General features: G+C 48.9%; 1 protein-coding gene across 1 annotated transcript in view; it reads left to right on the forward strand.

Annotated features, from left to right (window-relative positions):
- The window catches only part of TCP11L1 (t-complex 11 like 1), a 39,572-nt gene that overhangs the window by 17,382 nt on the left and 6,807 nt on the right, over positions 1–15,383 (forward strand). Inside the window, exons 3-9 of the mRNA XM_051966102.1 lie at positions 1,416–1,548; positions 5,206–5,326; positions 6,130–6,350; positions 9,378–9,514; positions 10,683–10,879; positions 12,144–12,325; positions 12,961–13,133. Of these exons, the coding sequence (XP_051822062.1) occupies positions 1,416–1,548; positions 5,206–5,326; positions 6,130–6,350; positions 9,378–9,514; positions 10,683–10,879; positions 12,144–12,325; positions 12,961–13,133 (1,164 nt within the window). The remainder of the gene's footprint in view (positions 1–1,415; positions 1,549–5,205; positions 5,327–6,129; positions 6,351–9,377; positions 9,515–10,682; positions 10,880–12,143; positions 12,326–12,960; positions 13,134–15,383) is intronic.

A 15,383-nucleotide genomic window follows, 5' to 3' on the forward strand; every position in this document is an offset into this window, starting at 1 on the left:
CCCTGGGCTTCCTGGGGCTCTGTATCAGGGGCCCTGATTTGTCTAATTGTTCTGTGTGACTTAGTGTCCTTCTCCCACCTTCCAAATGCAGATGTGCCTCCACCTTTAGACCATGAGCTCTTCTCTTCCCTGGATTTTTCTGGATTTTCAGGCTTTGAGTTATTAAGTATTATTATATATTGGGTCATTATTCTGCCATTCGTGTACGCTCTAGCATTAGCCCAATCTCCAGCCTTATCTCATACTATTCCCCTTCGTGAACTCCGTATTCCTCCGGTTTCATGTTTTCATCCTGCCTGCTATCTCTGCTCTTGGTTCATGTCATCCCTTGTGCTTTCATCTTTCTGCTAACATCCTTTTCTTCAGTGCCTGGCTTAGCTACCAGCTCCCCTTTGAAGCCTTCTCTGACTTGTCCAGGTGAGAGTTATTTACATTTTTCATGACTAACGTGAAAATATTTAGTTTGACTTTACATGCATAACAAGTATCATATTTTTAGACTTCTCTCTCAGTGGGTGAGAGAGGCAGCGAACTCAGAACTGAAAATAGAAGATTTTATAAGTTTTCCACATTGACTTTTTCATTATATATATATATCTAGATTTTCCTTTTCTCTCACTTGCCCTTATATTGTACTGACATCCTTTCATCCCTTCCAGTTATAACTTCTTCCCAGAGTTGTGTGAATCTTTTAGCCTCAAGATCTTGCCACAGGGATCGTAGTCTTTTTGCACTTTTTTTTTTTTTTTTGATAATTTTTTGGTGGAGTGGAACAGGTCAGGATTCACCCAGCTTTTAGTGTGTTGATCCCTCCCTTATGTATCTATCTGATTCTTCCTGGTACCAAAGACCAATTTGTACTGGTATTCTGTTTGGTTGTTTATCTGTCATGGTCCACACTGCATGGGGGCCCTCCACAGAGGACACCACGTCTCATCTTTTTTGGGTTGTGGACAGCTCTTGACACAAGCCTTTGTATGTGATCAGGAAGAAGCTTTAAATGTGTTTGTGAAGTTGACTTTTTGGAGATGAAGGGGGAAAGAGAGGCTCCTCAGTCTGGTACTGGTGAACACAAAGGAGAAGCCATCTGGAATTGGATTTTCAGATTTGTGAAAGAGAGAAGAATTCTGTCTTTGTATTTCAGTTTTGGGTCCCAGTTTGTCATAATCGGTGCCTTTTTGGCTGGCTCAGAAGGAACCATCATTTTGAATAACATGTTTTTTTGCTTAGAAGAATAAATAACAATAAAATAGGAATCTGCTTAAAAGATTAAAGATGAAAAAAATGAGTGAGAAATTCAAAGCTATAATTAGTTCTAGGTTGTCAGGAAAGATGGTATTCGATTGTGTGTAAGGATTATTTCTATATTATTTTGTAGAAAAGCTGACCTGGCTTACAGTGGATTTTTGTTACAGCTAGTCCTCCTCGATTTGTATCAGTGGATGAACTCATGGAGACGGTCAAAGGAGTTACTAATATGGCATTGGCCCATGAAATTGTAGTGAATGGGGACTTCCAGATAAAACCAACAGCACTGCCAGAAGACAGGTAAAAAAGTTATGGAATCACAGTTTGTTTGGGTTTTGTTTCTTATCAAAAGCATTTCAGTTTCTTCCATTTCTGGAGAGGCCATTTATATGTACTTAATTAATTTATGTCCTTTTGTAACATAAAATCAATATTTTCCATTTTCCTTTGCCTTTTTGGATTTGTGTGTGAGAGAAAAAGATGATTTGCATTGTTCTTGTGTTACTAAAACATTTATAAATTAGAGTTCGTTGGAATTTGAAAATGGTTCTGGGAAACAGCCTTTCCTTCTACATAGCCATATGCATGTATCCTTTCTCTGACCTGTCCTGACTGTATGACCCTGATAACCAACTACTCAGTGTTCTTGATAGTTCTCAGGGTATTAAATTATAGATAAGTGGCTGATTTACATTGATAAAGGGGATTTCTCATCTGGGAATTCCCCATATCACTGAAATCAAGGTTCATTTCTTATGTCTGGATAGGATGTCATTATGTGTGTCAGAATGTGTATGTGTGTGTGAGACAGAGAGAACGCAAGCGAGCACACTGGCTCAATTACTAACACCATTCATTATCTTTCCCTTTGTTCTTTAGGCAAAGATACTAATTAAGTGCCCACTTGTGCCTTCATTAGAGGGATATTAGTTAATAAAGGAAAATGAGTTTCATAAGTATGTTTGCATTTAACATATCTTGTATTTCTTTGCAAGGATCACATCCTAGCCAGGGTAAACAACACAGGCACAGAACATTAATTAACAAATTAACATTTAATTTTTTTGTGTGAAAAGTTAAAAAGGAAAAAAATCATGAACTTACAAGTTAAATGCGCTCTAGCTGAAAGTCTTTGGACTATAAGCTATTCTCAGGCCTGGATGTCTTGAGACAGTTTGTGCTTGGGCCCAAGAGCAGTTCCCAGAATGGAGGCTCAGAATGTCTTTGCCCTGCACCTTATTGTGCTGCCTCCTGGACCAGCAGCTGTTGCCAAGCTGTTGGAAGGTTAGTCCTCCCCAGGGTTGCAGGCTTCGATGCCTCAGGGGATCCGTGGTCTGTCTTTGGCCCACCCGTGACCCACACAAGTCCTGAGTACATCAAAATGCACTTGAGAAATAGCAGTAAATAAAAACACTGGAAAACAAAGGTGATGTTATTACATGGCTTTCTAAGTCTGCGCTAGCAGGCATCCCGTTTTGGCTTCGTGGCCCTGGTTTCAATGGAGTTTGCCCTTCTGGCTTGGAGCGCGGCTCATCGCCTCCTTATCCTGGAGGATTCTTGACTATGCCCTCTGGCAAAGGATCCTCTGGATGCCCGGAGGATTTCTTCTGGGTCCCCTGCCATGCTTGGGCCGACCACCACCCAGCACACTTGGCTGGCTGGCCAGCTTCCTGTTTTGGATCTTGCATTTCCCAGGTGGTATCATTGACATTATTTGTGGTGTGTTGGATATCATTCTTAATCCTCTACAGCTTGTTTAAATTTACTTTGCCTCCTGCCATTTTTTTCTTTTTTGATTGCCTTCAGTAGAGATTCATCAAACATTGAGATGTTCTATGATTTGCAATTACGTAGCATCCTTGGAAGAATTTCATTCTTAAAAAATTCATTTTGTGTCCGGGAGCACTTATGATCTTTGAAAGCACTGGTTTCCAGGATGCTATCCCTCTTCTCCTTATTCCATTCTGAGTACAGTGCATTGTCCATCTGTAAATGTCTTTGCCAGATAGGTAAATAAATGAAGGAGTAATCCAATGGGCAATTCATCCAGCTGTGTATTCCAGATACATTTTATCTTATATTTTGTCTTACAGTTTTTTTCTGTGTGGATTTTTAGTTTTGCTAGTTTAAGTATTTATTGACAGAGGCAATTTCTGTTCTCTTTGGTCTCCTAGTATCAATTGTTTTTATAAGAGCTATACTTTGTTAAGTTGTTCTCTTATGAGTGCTTATAGATCTCATCAAGGAATCCTGTAGTTTGCAATCTTCTGAAGTTTGCAATCATCAAAATTTCACCCACAAATACAAATATCTAGAAAATCCTCCCCATCTATAAAAATAGATGTTGAGAGGTCATCTCACAAGGTGGTGGAAGATAACTGAGCTCACATCCATGATCTTGCTTTATGCCTTGCACAGTGCAGAGGATATACTTTGCGAGAAGAAATCCTTTAAGGCTGAGTTTTTCTCAAAATCTGTGAACCTTTGAACCTGTGAACAATATATAAATATATTGTATATTGTATATAAATTATATTCATTAAGACCTCCTATATAGAGGAAATAGCCATGTGGCTTAGTAGTTCATGATTTTTCCTTTTGGCTGCCTTTTTTTGGAGTATTCAAATGACTGTCATTTTTTCCAATGACTCTTTATCTTGCCCTCATTCATAATTTTCAAAATTGAATCACTCTTAGAATAGAGTTTGTCCATTTATGCTTGATCTGATACTGTTGCTATTGGAGTCTCTTCTTTGGGGTCTCATTTCTAATAGCACCTCAGGGACTGTGGTGGTAAGTGCCTAGAGCCACACAGAGGAGTTCAGTAAGTACTTTACTTGACTGTTTCCAGCCTAGACATCGTTGCACTGATCCATTATTGAAAATAGTCTATTATAGAAATGCTAACAGATATGTTCCTTTTTTTTTGTCTGTGTGTCCTCATTCAAGTTCATTCTATAAATGCTCTTTTTGTGTGTGGATTTGTTTGGGACTCATTCCAAATTCGTGAGGCCTCATTTCCCTTACACTGTGCTTCACTGCTTTGTGGAACAATATTCCTTGTAATCTTACACCTCTATAAACTTTTAAAAAATGAGTCTGATTTTAATCCAACATTGCCCTGGGCCTCTGTTTGATAAAGAGCTCAAATTTTTTCCTGGCTGAAGTTCTTTCTGTCCTCTTTTAGTCTCCTAGTACTAATTATTTTGTTTAAACTAAACTTCTGTGAGAATGGTATTCATCCTTATCTTTTCCTTTATCCACTTCCCATTCAGGGGCCCTCAACAACCTCTTTGAATAGGTCTGGTTGGAAGAGTTGTAATTGAACATTGTGTCCTTCTATCTTAATTTTTTTCTACTAAAGTGTATTGATTTTGACCTTTCTACTCACGTAAGTTGAGAAGGGCCCATAATCAGCTGATTCTGAAAGGACTTGCACATTGTTAATTAGTCATTTCCTATCAAAAATAGAGCCAGATTTTAGTGTTGGTTGTGCTGCTATATGTTTACTTTCCATCTGTCTTCTACAAGACAGTAGTCATGATATAGAGGAGTGAAGCTTCTGAGTAGCCCACAAATTTGTAGCCTCTCTTTTCTTATTCTTGAAAATACTTTACAGCATATAGTTTACCATTTTCCCCCTCACTGATCCCTTTACTTGAAACTTTCCCAATTGATCAGACAAGAGTTTAAGGTCACATCCACGATAAAGCATCAGAAAAGATTGTTACTGGAGGACAGAAAAAATTCTCTCTGTCATTGGTCTAGTTATACCTGGAATTGACCTGTTTTATCCTGAACTTGTCCAGTTTTTCCCACTTTCCCATTTGATAATAAATTATTTAGCTCTCTTAGTTCACTAATTACTTGTATTCAGGATTCTTGAAACCCAAATGATTTCTGTTCTTGAGTCTCTGATTTATAGTTCAGATTTTTGCATTTTGTATTTGTTCACAGCTTGGAGAAGAGAGTCAGGGAGATTGTCCATAAAGCTTTCTGGGATTGCTTGAGTGTCCAACTAAGTGAAGATCCACCAACTTATGACCATGCCATCAAGCTTGTTGGGGAAATCAAAGAGGTAAGGAAGAAGAGAAGTCCATTCACAACTCATCAGTGGTCGAATGTAGTGTTTTCCCATTGGGTTAACCTTCTCTGAAGTCCTAGACCAAAGGTTTTATTTTGCCCATTTTTCAGCTAAAAAGACAAAAGGATCATGTGGAAAATTTACTCTATTGGACTATGATAGAAACATTTGTGAAAGCCATCACTGTGACAGCAAACTAAGAAAAGCATTAATGAAGTAACTGAAATGCAGTTATTTATAGTTTGGGTAATTTACAGGGTATCCTAACAGTAATTACATCCTCAACTCCTGACTTTGGGATGATTGAAAAAATGGGACTATTTCTTGCTCTACTTTTCACCACAAATACCATGAAGAACATTTTTTATTACAGAGTCTTAGTGTAAGAAGGAGCCTCAGTGGTTATTTAGGTCCAACCTTCATAGATTTAAGAGGTGGAGATTTAATCCAATTCCTACATTTTACAAATGTGTAAACTGAGGTCCAGAGAGTTGTGACTTGGTCAAGAGTATATCTCTAACAAGTAGAGGCAAGATTCAGACTTGAGGCTCCCTGTCCAGCGTCCTTTCTGTGTTGGCTGGAGTTTTAAAAGTTGAGCAGATGAAATCCAATCTCGTCTGTTGTTCCCCAAAGTGCTTTGTCCATTCCTGTGTGGCTTTGGGGGTTAAATAGCAAGGCATTTCACAATCTAGTTGCCAGTTAGTCATCATGGGTATCATGGTGCAATTCCTCTGTGGGGCTGTATCCAGTGTGTTGTCTGAGAAATGCTGATTAAGTCTCCCTCTGCTTTCTTTTAGACCCTCTTATCTTTCTTGCTGCCTGGTCACAGTAGATTGAGAAACCAGATCAGCGAAGTCCTCGATCTGGACCTGATAAAGCAGGAGGCAGAGAATGGAGCCCTGGACATTTCCAGACTGGCTGAATTCATCATTGGGATGATGGGAACACTCTGTGCCCCAGCTAGAGATGAGGAGATTAAGAAATTGAAGGACATTAAGGAAATAGTTCCCCTTTTCAGGTACAAAAAAATTGCCTTAATGGGAAGGTGTTGTGAGCTATGGATCCTGTCTTTCAAGCTAAACTTGGAGAAGAGAGAAGAGATTCCTCTTTCCTCTTGCAGAGTGGGGTACACTATCTGATTCCCTCCATGCCCTTTGGGGGAGTGCTCTAAATCTTTTCTTCCATCTTCAAGTAGAACGAAAGCTCCTTGAGGACAGGAAGGATTTTGGCATTTTGTCTGTGTATTTCCAGGGCCTAGTACAGAGTCTTACTCCTAAGTGCTTAATAATTGCACATTGAATTAGTTTGATTTGGGCTGAGAGATGAAATCATCCTGTAAGGCTTTTTACTCCCCCGACCACTCATTTTTGAACTCTAACCTCTGTTCACTTTCTATTTCCTACCTTCTCATTTTCCATCTTAAAAAAGAATCAGATCTCTCTGTCAGGAGAGGTAGCAATCCATGAATTATCTGTCCCTCCAGAATGAGAGCTTAATCATGTAGGTGGAGATCTCAGTCCCCACCTTTTCATCCTGCATCAGTCCTCCATATTTATGTAATACTATTATTGTTTTTTTTTAATTTCAGTTGACAGTAATAACTATATAGGTACAATGATGATAACCCATTCATGTATACGTTAAAGTTTGTAGAGGCTGTTACATATATTATTGTATTTCAGTCTCTCAACAACCCTGTAAAAGGGGGGTCTTAGAAGTCTTATCACGCCCATTTGATGAGGAGACTGAGGTTAAGGGGCATTCCCCAAGGTCACACAGCTCACATGACAGATTTATCAGTGGGATTTAGAGCCTTTTCTCCTTGACTTGTTCCTCCTCCTCAGGGAGCTCCTCCAAATGGCGCGGTCTCTGGGCAAGGAGGGAATTTCCCAGCAGAGATTCCACTGGGGAAAATGCGGGTCGGCGTCTGGTTCCTTGGAAGGGGGCTGGAGGACATTCTGGCGGGATGCTCACATTCTCTGGGCGGGGGGCTTTCCCAGATGACCGTGTAGGCGACACAGCTGTACGGCTGTCATAATTAGCCCCACTTTCTAGTTGAAGAAAATGAGGGTTAGGAAGGTTAATTGATTTGCCCACCGGGGTCACTCAACTTAAAAGGATCAAGGACGGGATTTGGCCCCGGCACTCTCCCGCTTGCCTGGGCCTGAGTGACCGGGATGGTGTATCACAGCACAGGCTGCCGGGTCTGTTTATGTTTTGATGAAAACCTTGAAGTGGTGACCTGCCAGTTGCAAAGATAAACAGTTTCTTGGTAGAACATTAAACATTTGTGCCAGTCCCATAGGAAACCTTCCCCCATGTCCCCCAGCCGGGGCAAGGGCACCAAGGGCCTTCCATGTCCCCCGGGAGAAGAGTGGGCCGGGCCTGGTCGGGAGCCCGGGTCCCCTGGGCCTGCTGTGGGGAACGTGCCATGGAGAGGGCAGGGAGAGAACAGGATTCCTAAAGCCTCGTGTCTCCCGGAGCTCTTCCTAGTATGGGAGGGAGAGTTGGGCCAGAGTCCTCACCTCCAGTCCCAGGACCTGACGGGCTCTCCCTCCCTGGGCAGGGCCGGCCTAGCTGAGTCCCCCGCTGTTCCCGAGGCCCTCGGGGCTTTCCAGGTCCCTTTGTCCTCAGTCCTCGGGGTGCTGTCCTTCCCCAAGGCTCAGAAGGGTTCTCAGAGTGGACAGGAGCCAGTTGTGCTGATTATGGTGGGGGCTTCCTCCTGGGGCTTGGGTCCCAGCCGCGGCTGAGCTTTGGAGCCCCTCGTTTCCGTTTCTTGCCTCTCCCCCCGCATAGGGCTGCGACAGCTCCATCCGGCCCTTTCGAGAGCCAGGGCCACCCAGCGGGTACTTGGGAGAACTGGGGCCCACAAAAGGGCCTCGTCCAGCGCTGCCCGGGGACCGCGGTCTCCCCTGGAGCGGCCGTCGCCTCTCTGAGCGGTTCCAGAGCAGGAGCGGGGGCTCAGGCGAGGCTCTGGGAGACTCATTTTTCCAATATGTTGATCGCTGTATTCCAGGATAATGTTTTGTTTTCTGTACTCAAGCCTTTTTCTGAGAATGTTCTGAGGGCTTCCCCAGACCGCAAGGCCCATGGGGGCACCTTGGACCCAGAGCAGGCGAAGAATCCCGCGTCTGGGGGCGGGTCATTGTGTGCATCCCAGAGAAGGGAGGGGCCGGGGCAGGAGCGGCCCCCGGGCGCCAGCTCCGAGCCCCTTCGCTGCCCTGATCCCCCGCCCGCAAACCCCGATCAGTGGGCTGCCCACCCCCGAGGGGCTGACAGACCGAGGGGCTCGGGCTTAACCGTGCCATGTGGCGCGGAACGCACACGAGAACAGGGCGTGAATGTGGGGGCAACACCCTCAGAACCTGAATGAAAAGCTCCTCCCAAGGAGGCTGTGTTGGGAGCAGTCAGAAAGCTGGGGAGGCCACGGTCTCGGGGAGGCCACGGGGAGGCCACGGTCACGGGGAGGCCACGGTCATGAGGAGGGTCACGGTCTCGGGGAGGGTCACAGGGAGGCCGCGGTCTCGGGGAGGCCATGGGGAGGCCACGGTCATGGAGAGGCCACAGGGAGGCCACGGTCATGAGGAGGGTCACGGTCTCGGGGAGGCCACGGGGAGGCCACGGTCACGGGGAGGCCACGGGGAGGCCACGGTCTCGGGGAGGCCACGGGGAGGCCACGGTCTCGGGGAGGCCACGGGGAGGCCACGGTCTCGGGGAGGCCACGGTCATGGGGAGGCCACGGTCTCGGGGAGGCCACGGGGAGGCCACGGTCACGGGGAGGCCACGGTCACAGGGAGGGTCACAGGGAGGCCACAGTCTCGGGGAGGCCACGGTCACTGGAAGGGCCATAGTTATAGAAAAGCCCACAGGCTTCAGAGGTTTCTTGTCCAACTGTTTCTTTGTGGAAGGAGGGGCTTAACCTGGGCTGGGAGGGGAAAGACCCTCCCAGAAAGGGCCGCGAGGGCCAGGCAGACTCACCGGAGGGGGGCGCCCCAGGAAGCCGGCAGCCAGGGGCCTAAAACGGTCTTTTCCTTCTGCCTTGCAGGGCACTGTTTTCCGTGCTAGACCTAATGAAGGTAGACATGGCTAACTTTGCTGTCAGTAGCATTAGGCCGCATCTCATGCACCAGTCAGTTGAATATGAAAGGAAGAAGTTTCAAGAATTTTTCGAGAAACAACCAAGTACGTTCCCGCTTTCCGTGGTGTCCTTGCGCTTTCTCGATCTTGGTTGGAGTCCTCCCCCTCCCCCCACCCCGTCCCTCTGACCGTCTCCTTGTCACCCGGCCCTGGAGCCCCTCCCGGGGCCCTCTGTCTCCCAGTCCCGGCTTCCTTATTCAGCTCGTGGAGCCTCATGTGGGAGCAATCCCCCCCTGCCCCCCGTCCTCCCACTCTCCCTGCCCCCCCCCCCCCGTTCCCCCTGCCCTCCTGTCCCCACGCCTCCCCACTCTCCCCCCCCCCCCCCCCCCATTCAGCGTTCCCTCGGCCCAGCTCCTCACGCACGTGCTGTCTACCTTAGAGATGGGTCCCCGAGGGCGGGCCTGGCTTGTTTTTGGCCTTTCTATCCATGGTACCTGAAAGAGACTTTCAGGGGAGGCGAGAACTTTTCAAAGGGAATCGTGACTCTCTTGAGAAGAGGAAATTGTAATTTTTTCTGCCTTGCGGAGGGCGAAACTTCAGACATACAGAAGGGGTCGGCCCCGCTCCCCGAGGGCCGGCCCTGCAGCTTTTCTTTTTTCATCATTCTCAGAATAGCCGCGAGGGCATTTTAAGACGTCCGTCTGAATCATCTCCCGCAGGGACAGTTGTAGCAGCCGCGGTCATGGACCTGGCAAACATTTAACGGGCGCCCGCCATGAGCAGAGTAACGGGGATAAAAGCACCAGTGAAATCGTTCCTGCCCGCGGGGAGCTCTTGCTCTGGTTTGGGGATAGAAAAGCACACAGAGGAATAAACACACTAATATGTGCAAAGGTGTCCCCTGGGGGAAAGAGCAGGATCAAGGAGGGCTTCCTGTAGGAGGCAGCCTCTGAGCCGGGGGAAGATAGGGATGCCCAGGAGGTGGTGAGGGCCTGCACTGTGGCCAGTGCAGAGGCTCCCCCCGGCCAGGAGGCTCAGCCACCCTCCCAGGCCCAGGACCCCCGATCCGGCTTGATGGAAGTGGGGGAGCTAGAGAGGAGGGACGAGCCAGCATGTCGGCCTAGGAGGGTCGAGGGGCACGGCCTCCCCCGGAGCTGTGTCTGCCTTCCTTCTGCGGGAGTGCTTTGGCCAGGGAGGCTGCCCCAAGGAGGGGCCCAAAGGCCCGCCGCAGCCCCCGGAGATGCCCCCGCTGACTCTGCCTTCTCCTCCACAGATGCCCTGGACCTGGTCACCCAGTGGCTGCAAGAGGCCTCAGAAGACCTCATTAACCAGAGGAGCCGGAACTCCCTGATGGCCAGGGAGGGGGCCGCGGGCTCTGAGGAGACAGCCGCGCTGTGCCCGCTGACCATCCAGAACCACGCCTACATGAAGCTGCTGAAGTGGGATCACACGCACCGGCCCTTCCCCGAAGTACGTCTGGGGCGGGGGGTGGGGGGCAGCCCTGGGTGGGCAGCCCTGGGATATGAGAGCGGGGGCAGCCCTGGGGGGGGGGGGCTGCCCCCTCCTCTGTCCATAACCTTGAGCAGACCTGACCGCTGGCTTTCCAGACACAGCCATCCCGTGGTGAGGCCTTCTAGAGCAGCAGTGTTCTCTCAGAAGTTTCCCCTCCTCGCCACCGTTGCCTTCGTTATTAGTTAGGGACCTCCTGTTGGCCAGGCAACTGCCCGCCGTCCAGAAAATGCCTTGTGGGTGTAGGGGAACCGCCGGCCTCCTTGTCCCCGGCACTGGCCCTGCAGGACGTGTGTGAAAGCTGCGGAACGAGGCCCCGGAAGGGCCCGGGCTGGAGGGGAGCAGGGCCACCCCAGAGCTTGCATTCTTGTTCTTTAACAATAGCTTTTTATGTTCCAAAATGCGTGCAGGGATAGTCTTCAGCAAAACCCTGTGCTCCAAACCCTCCTGCCTCCCTCCCGCCCCCTCCCCAGACAGTAAGCCTCAAGTTGTCCATATGGAGCATCATGAGGAAACTCACTGACCCCTGTATTCAGAATGACTCTGAATACTAATGATGAATCCCCCTTTTTCCCTCTAGGACTTCTTCTATTCATTAAAAAATAAAATGACTAGTATTTATACAGCGACGGAGTTCAGGGTGGACGGGGTACAAGTATCATTTGCCCCTTAACGATGTCTTGTTGGGTAGGGGCTTTTCTCATTTTGTAGCTGAAGCAGCCGGGTCAGAGAGAGATGGACTTGTCCAGCCTCTCCCAGGGAGGCCTTGAACCCGGGCCTCCCAACTCGGGCACCGGCACCTCAGCTTTCTTGCGCTCCCCAGTTATGTCCAGGACACTTTGGCGGGTACAAAGGGCAAAGTTAACTGGCTTTTCTCCTGCTTTAAAGCCTGCCAAGCCCTTCCTCCTCCCGGGAGCCAGATCGTGCCAGTCGCATCGTTTCCACTTCACAGACGAAGAAATCGAGCTGGGCGCCGGGGGTAGTCTGCCCAGATGGACCTTGGGCTCCTCAGCCTCTCTGGCTTTCTCTCTCCCTCCCTCGGCTGATGGTCGCCGTATTCATTGCAGACCGCCCTGACGGACCAGCCCCCGGGTCAGGGCTGATGGTCGCATGTTCTGTTGCAGACCACCCTGACAGACGAGCCCCGGGTCAGGGCATTGATGACCACCTTGTTGGGGAGCCATCTCCAGCCCGGGGTGTTGATGGCTGCCCTGTTGTGTTGCAGACTGTCCTGATGGACCAGCCTCGCTTCCAGGAGATGCAGCAGGAGCTCGAGAGGCTCAGCGTGGTGGGGGCGACCCTGCTGGTCACTTACAGCGCCTCTGCCCCAGGGGTGTCCAGCCTCGCTGGCTTTGCTGAGAAGCTCAAGATGGTGGTCCAGGTCCTGCTGACAGACATGCATCTGCCGTAAGTGACCGGGGAGCTGGGATGCACTGGGGATAGCCCAGCCTGCGTAACGAGGTCCTCTGCTCGGGGAGCTGACCCCTGGGAATCGGGGGCATTCATCTGCATAAGAGTACGGGTGCCCTCGGTCTCCTCTTCTCCTTTCCGCCTCCTCTCCCCGCCAGACCCTCGGGCATGGGGCTTTCATGGCTGGTTGTGGTCCATGGGCTTTGGGCTCTTAGAGAGCCGCCGGACTCCTTAAGAGGCTCGTAGCTGCGTGTTTAGCTGCTGCAGGCAGCCTGTGATGGGGCCTCTGGGGAACCAGTCTTTTCTCCGAACGTCCTGCCCTCCCGCCCCCCAGAACCCCACCGGCAGAAGCCAGGCACAGGTGGACCTGGAGACTGGAGAGGAGAGAGCTTTTAATCCCACGTGGAAGCAGGCTTAATAACAGAGATCCTAGGAAGGGCCGCTCTGTGGGGGGCCTGTCACAGCTCCCGACTGTGGGAAGAAGAGGAGGACTGTTCTCGGGGCTCCCGGCTTCCTCAGAGAGCATGTGCCATGGGCATCAGTGACCCCACGCCTTTAGAACCATGGGCCGCTTGGCTTGGGCCTGTTCCCTCCCCAGCCCCTCGCTGATGCTTTCTCACCCATTTCTTTAGTTCCTTTAATCTGGACGAAGCCCTTGCCACCGTCGGGGAGAAAGTGTGCGTGGAGGTGGCTGGCTGCCTGGCCCAGTGTGGATTCACCCCTTTCAGCGCCGACAAGGAGATCGCCCTCAAAGGACAGATTCAAGCCATTGCCAGCCCCGAGGACCCCATCCGCAGGCTTGTGGGTAGGTTGGGAGGTCCCGACGACAGCTGGGGGTTTGCTGATGGATGGGAGGGTGATTGTGGTGAATGTGGGGGGGGGGGGGAGGAAGCATTCTATAGTATCATGGGACTTAGAACTGGCAGACCATCCAGAAGGAGGGATTTTATTTTTCCAAATATATGTAAAAAGATAGTTTTCAATTTTCATTTTTGTAAAACTTTGTGTTCCAGATTTTTCTTTCTCCCTCCCTTACCTCCCCCCTCTCCAAGACAGCAAACAATTTGATATAGTTTAAATATGTGCAATTCTTTTAAACATATTTTCATATTTGTCATGTTGTATAAGAAAAATCAGATTAAAAGGCAAAAAAACACAAATAAGGGGGGGGGGAACCAAGTAAATAAACAACAACAAAAAGAGAAAATACTCTGCTTTGATCCCCCTGTGGTCTCCATAGTTCTTTCTCTGGACACAGACGGCATTTTCCATCTCAAGTTCATTGGAATTCAGGCCCAGGAGTCTTACTCTTTTTGTGTGTATCTCGGCCCTTCCTACCAGGACGCCTATTCACACTAGGGACGCTTCCACTCGTAATGTTTTTAAAAGAAAGGAATAAAATATAAAGAATTACAAAAGAAACCAATTATATGGAAAATGAGTAGATGCCCATCAATCGAGGAATGGCTAAATAAGTTAGGGTATATGAAAGTGATGGAATATTATTATTTTATTATTATTATATATTAAAAAATGATGAATAAGCTGATTTTAGAAAGGCCTGAAGAGATTTACATGAACTGATGCTGAGCGAAACAAGCAGAACCAGGAGTACAATGTAGACAGGAACAGCAGGATTATGCGATGATCCGCTCTGACGAATTTGGTTCTTCTCAGCGGTTCAGTCATCTAAATGATCCCCATAACCTCTGGATGGAAAATGCCATCTGCATCCAGCGACAAAACTATGGATGCTAACTGTAAATCAACGTGCTATGTTCACTTGCTTTTCTTGTGGTTTTCCCATTTTTTGCTTTTTCTCTCCCAAAATGTTTCATATGGGAATATGGAAAAAATGAATGTACGTGTGTAACCAAAAATAACTCAACCCAATTATATTGAAAAACAGTGATCAAATCTTGTTTTAAGTTCATGGATTCCATGGTAAGGATCTCTAAATTAGGTTCAAGCCCCCTCTTTATTGATGAGGAAACTGAGGGGCCAGGAAGGGCAGTGAGCCAGGCTGTGACCCTGGGACTTGAGTCCACTTGGAAGTCCAACTCTTTGTCCTCTTTGTCCTCCACGGGCCCATTTTCTGGCATCCTGCCCTGAGCCTGGGGGAAGAACAACAAAGGACACACCCGTTTCCCTGGCCTGCTCTTTGGAGGATTTAATCCTCTGGTTAATTGAGAGTTTCCAGTTTTCAGAGGGTTAATCTGACACAAACATGCTCATCCCGGAAGTTGGATGACTCGGGAGGCCTGTGTGATTAAGAACTTTATTGGCCTTTGGTGGCCAAGGCAGCCATGACAGTCTGTCGCTTCCAACAGCTGGCGGGGTTGCCGGGAGGCTGTTGCCCACCCTTGTTTTGAATGGTAACCACGGGGTCATTTAGAGTGGGGTCATTCAGTAAACCTGGCCCAAAGCCCGAGCCGATGACAGTGTCTCCTGTTCAGGGTCAAAGAGAACATCCTGGTTGACCTCAGAAAGCCAAGAATAAACAGAACATAGGTTACCAAGGGGCCCTGGGCCTCGGGAGGCTCTTGTCATTGAACTACGAGTTGTGGGGTCAGAGGAGCTGGATTCTGTTTGTGTGCCTTGGGGCAGGTCCCTGAATGTTGTGTGCCTCTAAAACAAGGAGTTGGGTCTTGGTGACTTTGGCGGCGTCTTCAGTCTAGGAAGGTCACGACGGGGGTCTCACGGACCTTCCCGCCGGCCAGGGGCCCCATCAGTGGTCCCAGGACGCCGGTCCTGCTGACACCCTCCGGCCTGCACAGCCGTGATTTCTCACGGGGCCTCCCCTTTCTGCCGCTGTTCAGGGTGGGTCAGGCTTCCCCCCCTGGGCCAGAGAGCGGTGAACCACGGATCGCTTTCTTAGTTACTTGCCAGGCAGATCCACCAACAATGAATCAGCGTGCCCGCCCTCCCCCGCGTCTAACACAGGCCGTTCATCTCTCATCCGCTCCGAGGCGGAGCCCCTCCCGAGAATCCCGGCCTCCCCCTTTCCCCCATCTCTGGGGCCTGCCCCTCCGGACATAAGGCCGCGCTGTTTCTG

This window comes from Antechinus flavipes, chromosome 6 (assembly GCF_016432865.1).
Source record: "Antechinus flavipes isolate AdamAnt ecotype Samford, QLD, Australia chromosome 6, AdamAnt_v2, whole genome shotgun sequence".
In the NCBI taxonomy this organism is placed as follows: domain Eukaryota; kingdom Metazoa; phylum Chordata; class Mammalia; order Dasyuromorphia; family Dasyuridae; genus Antechinus; species Antechinus flavipes.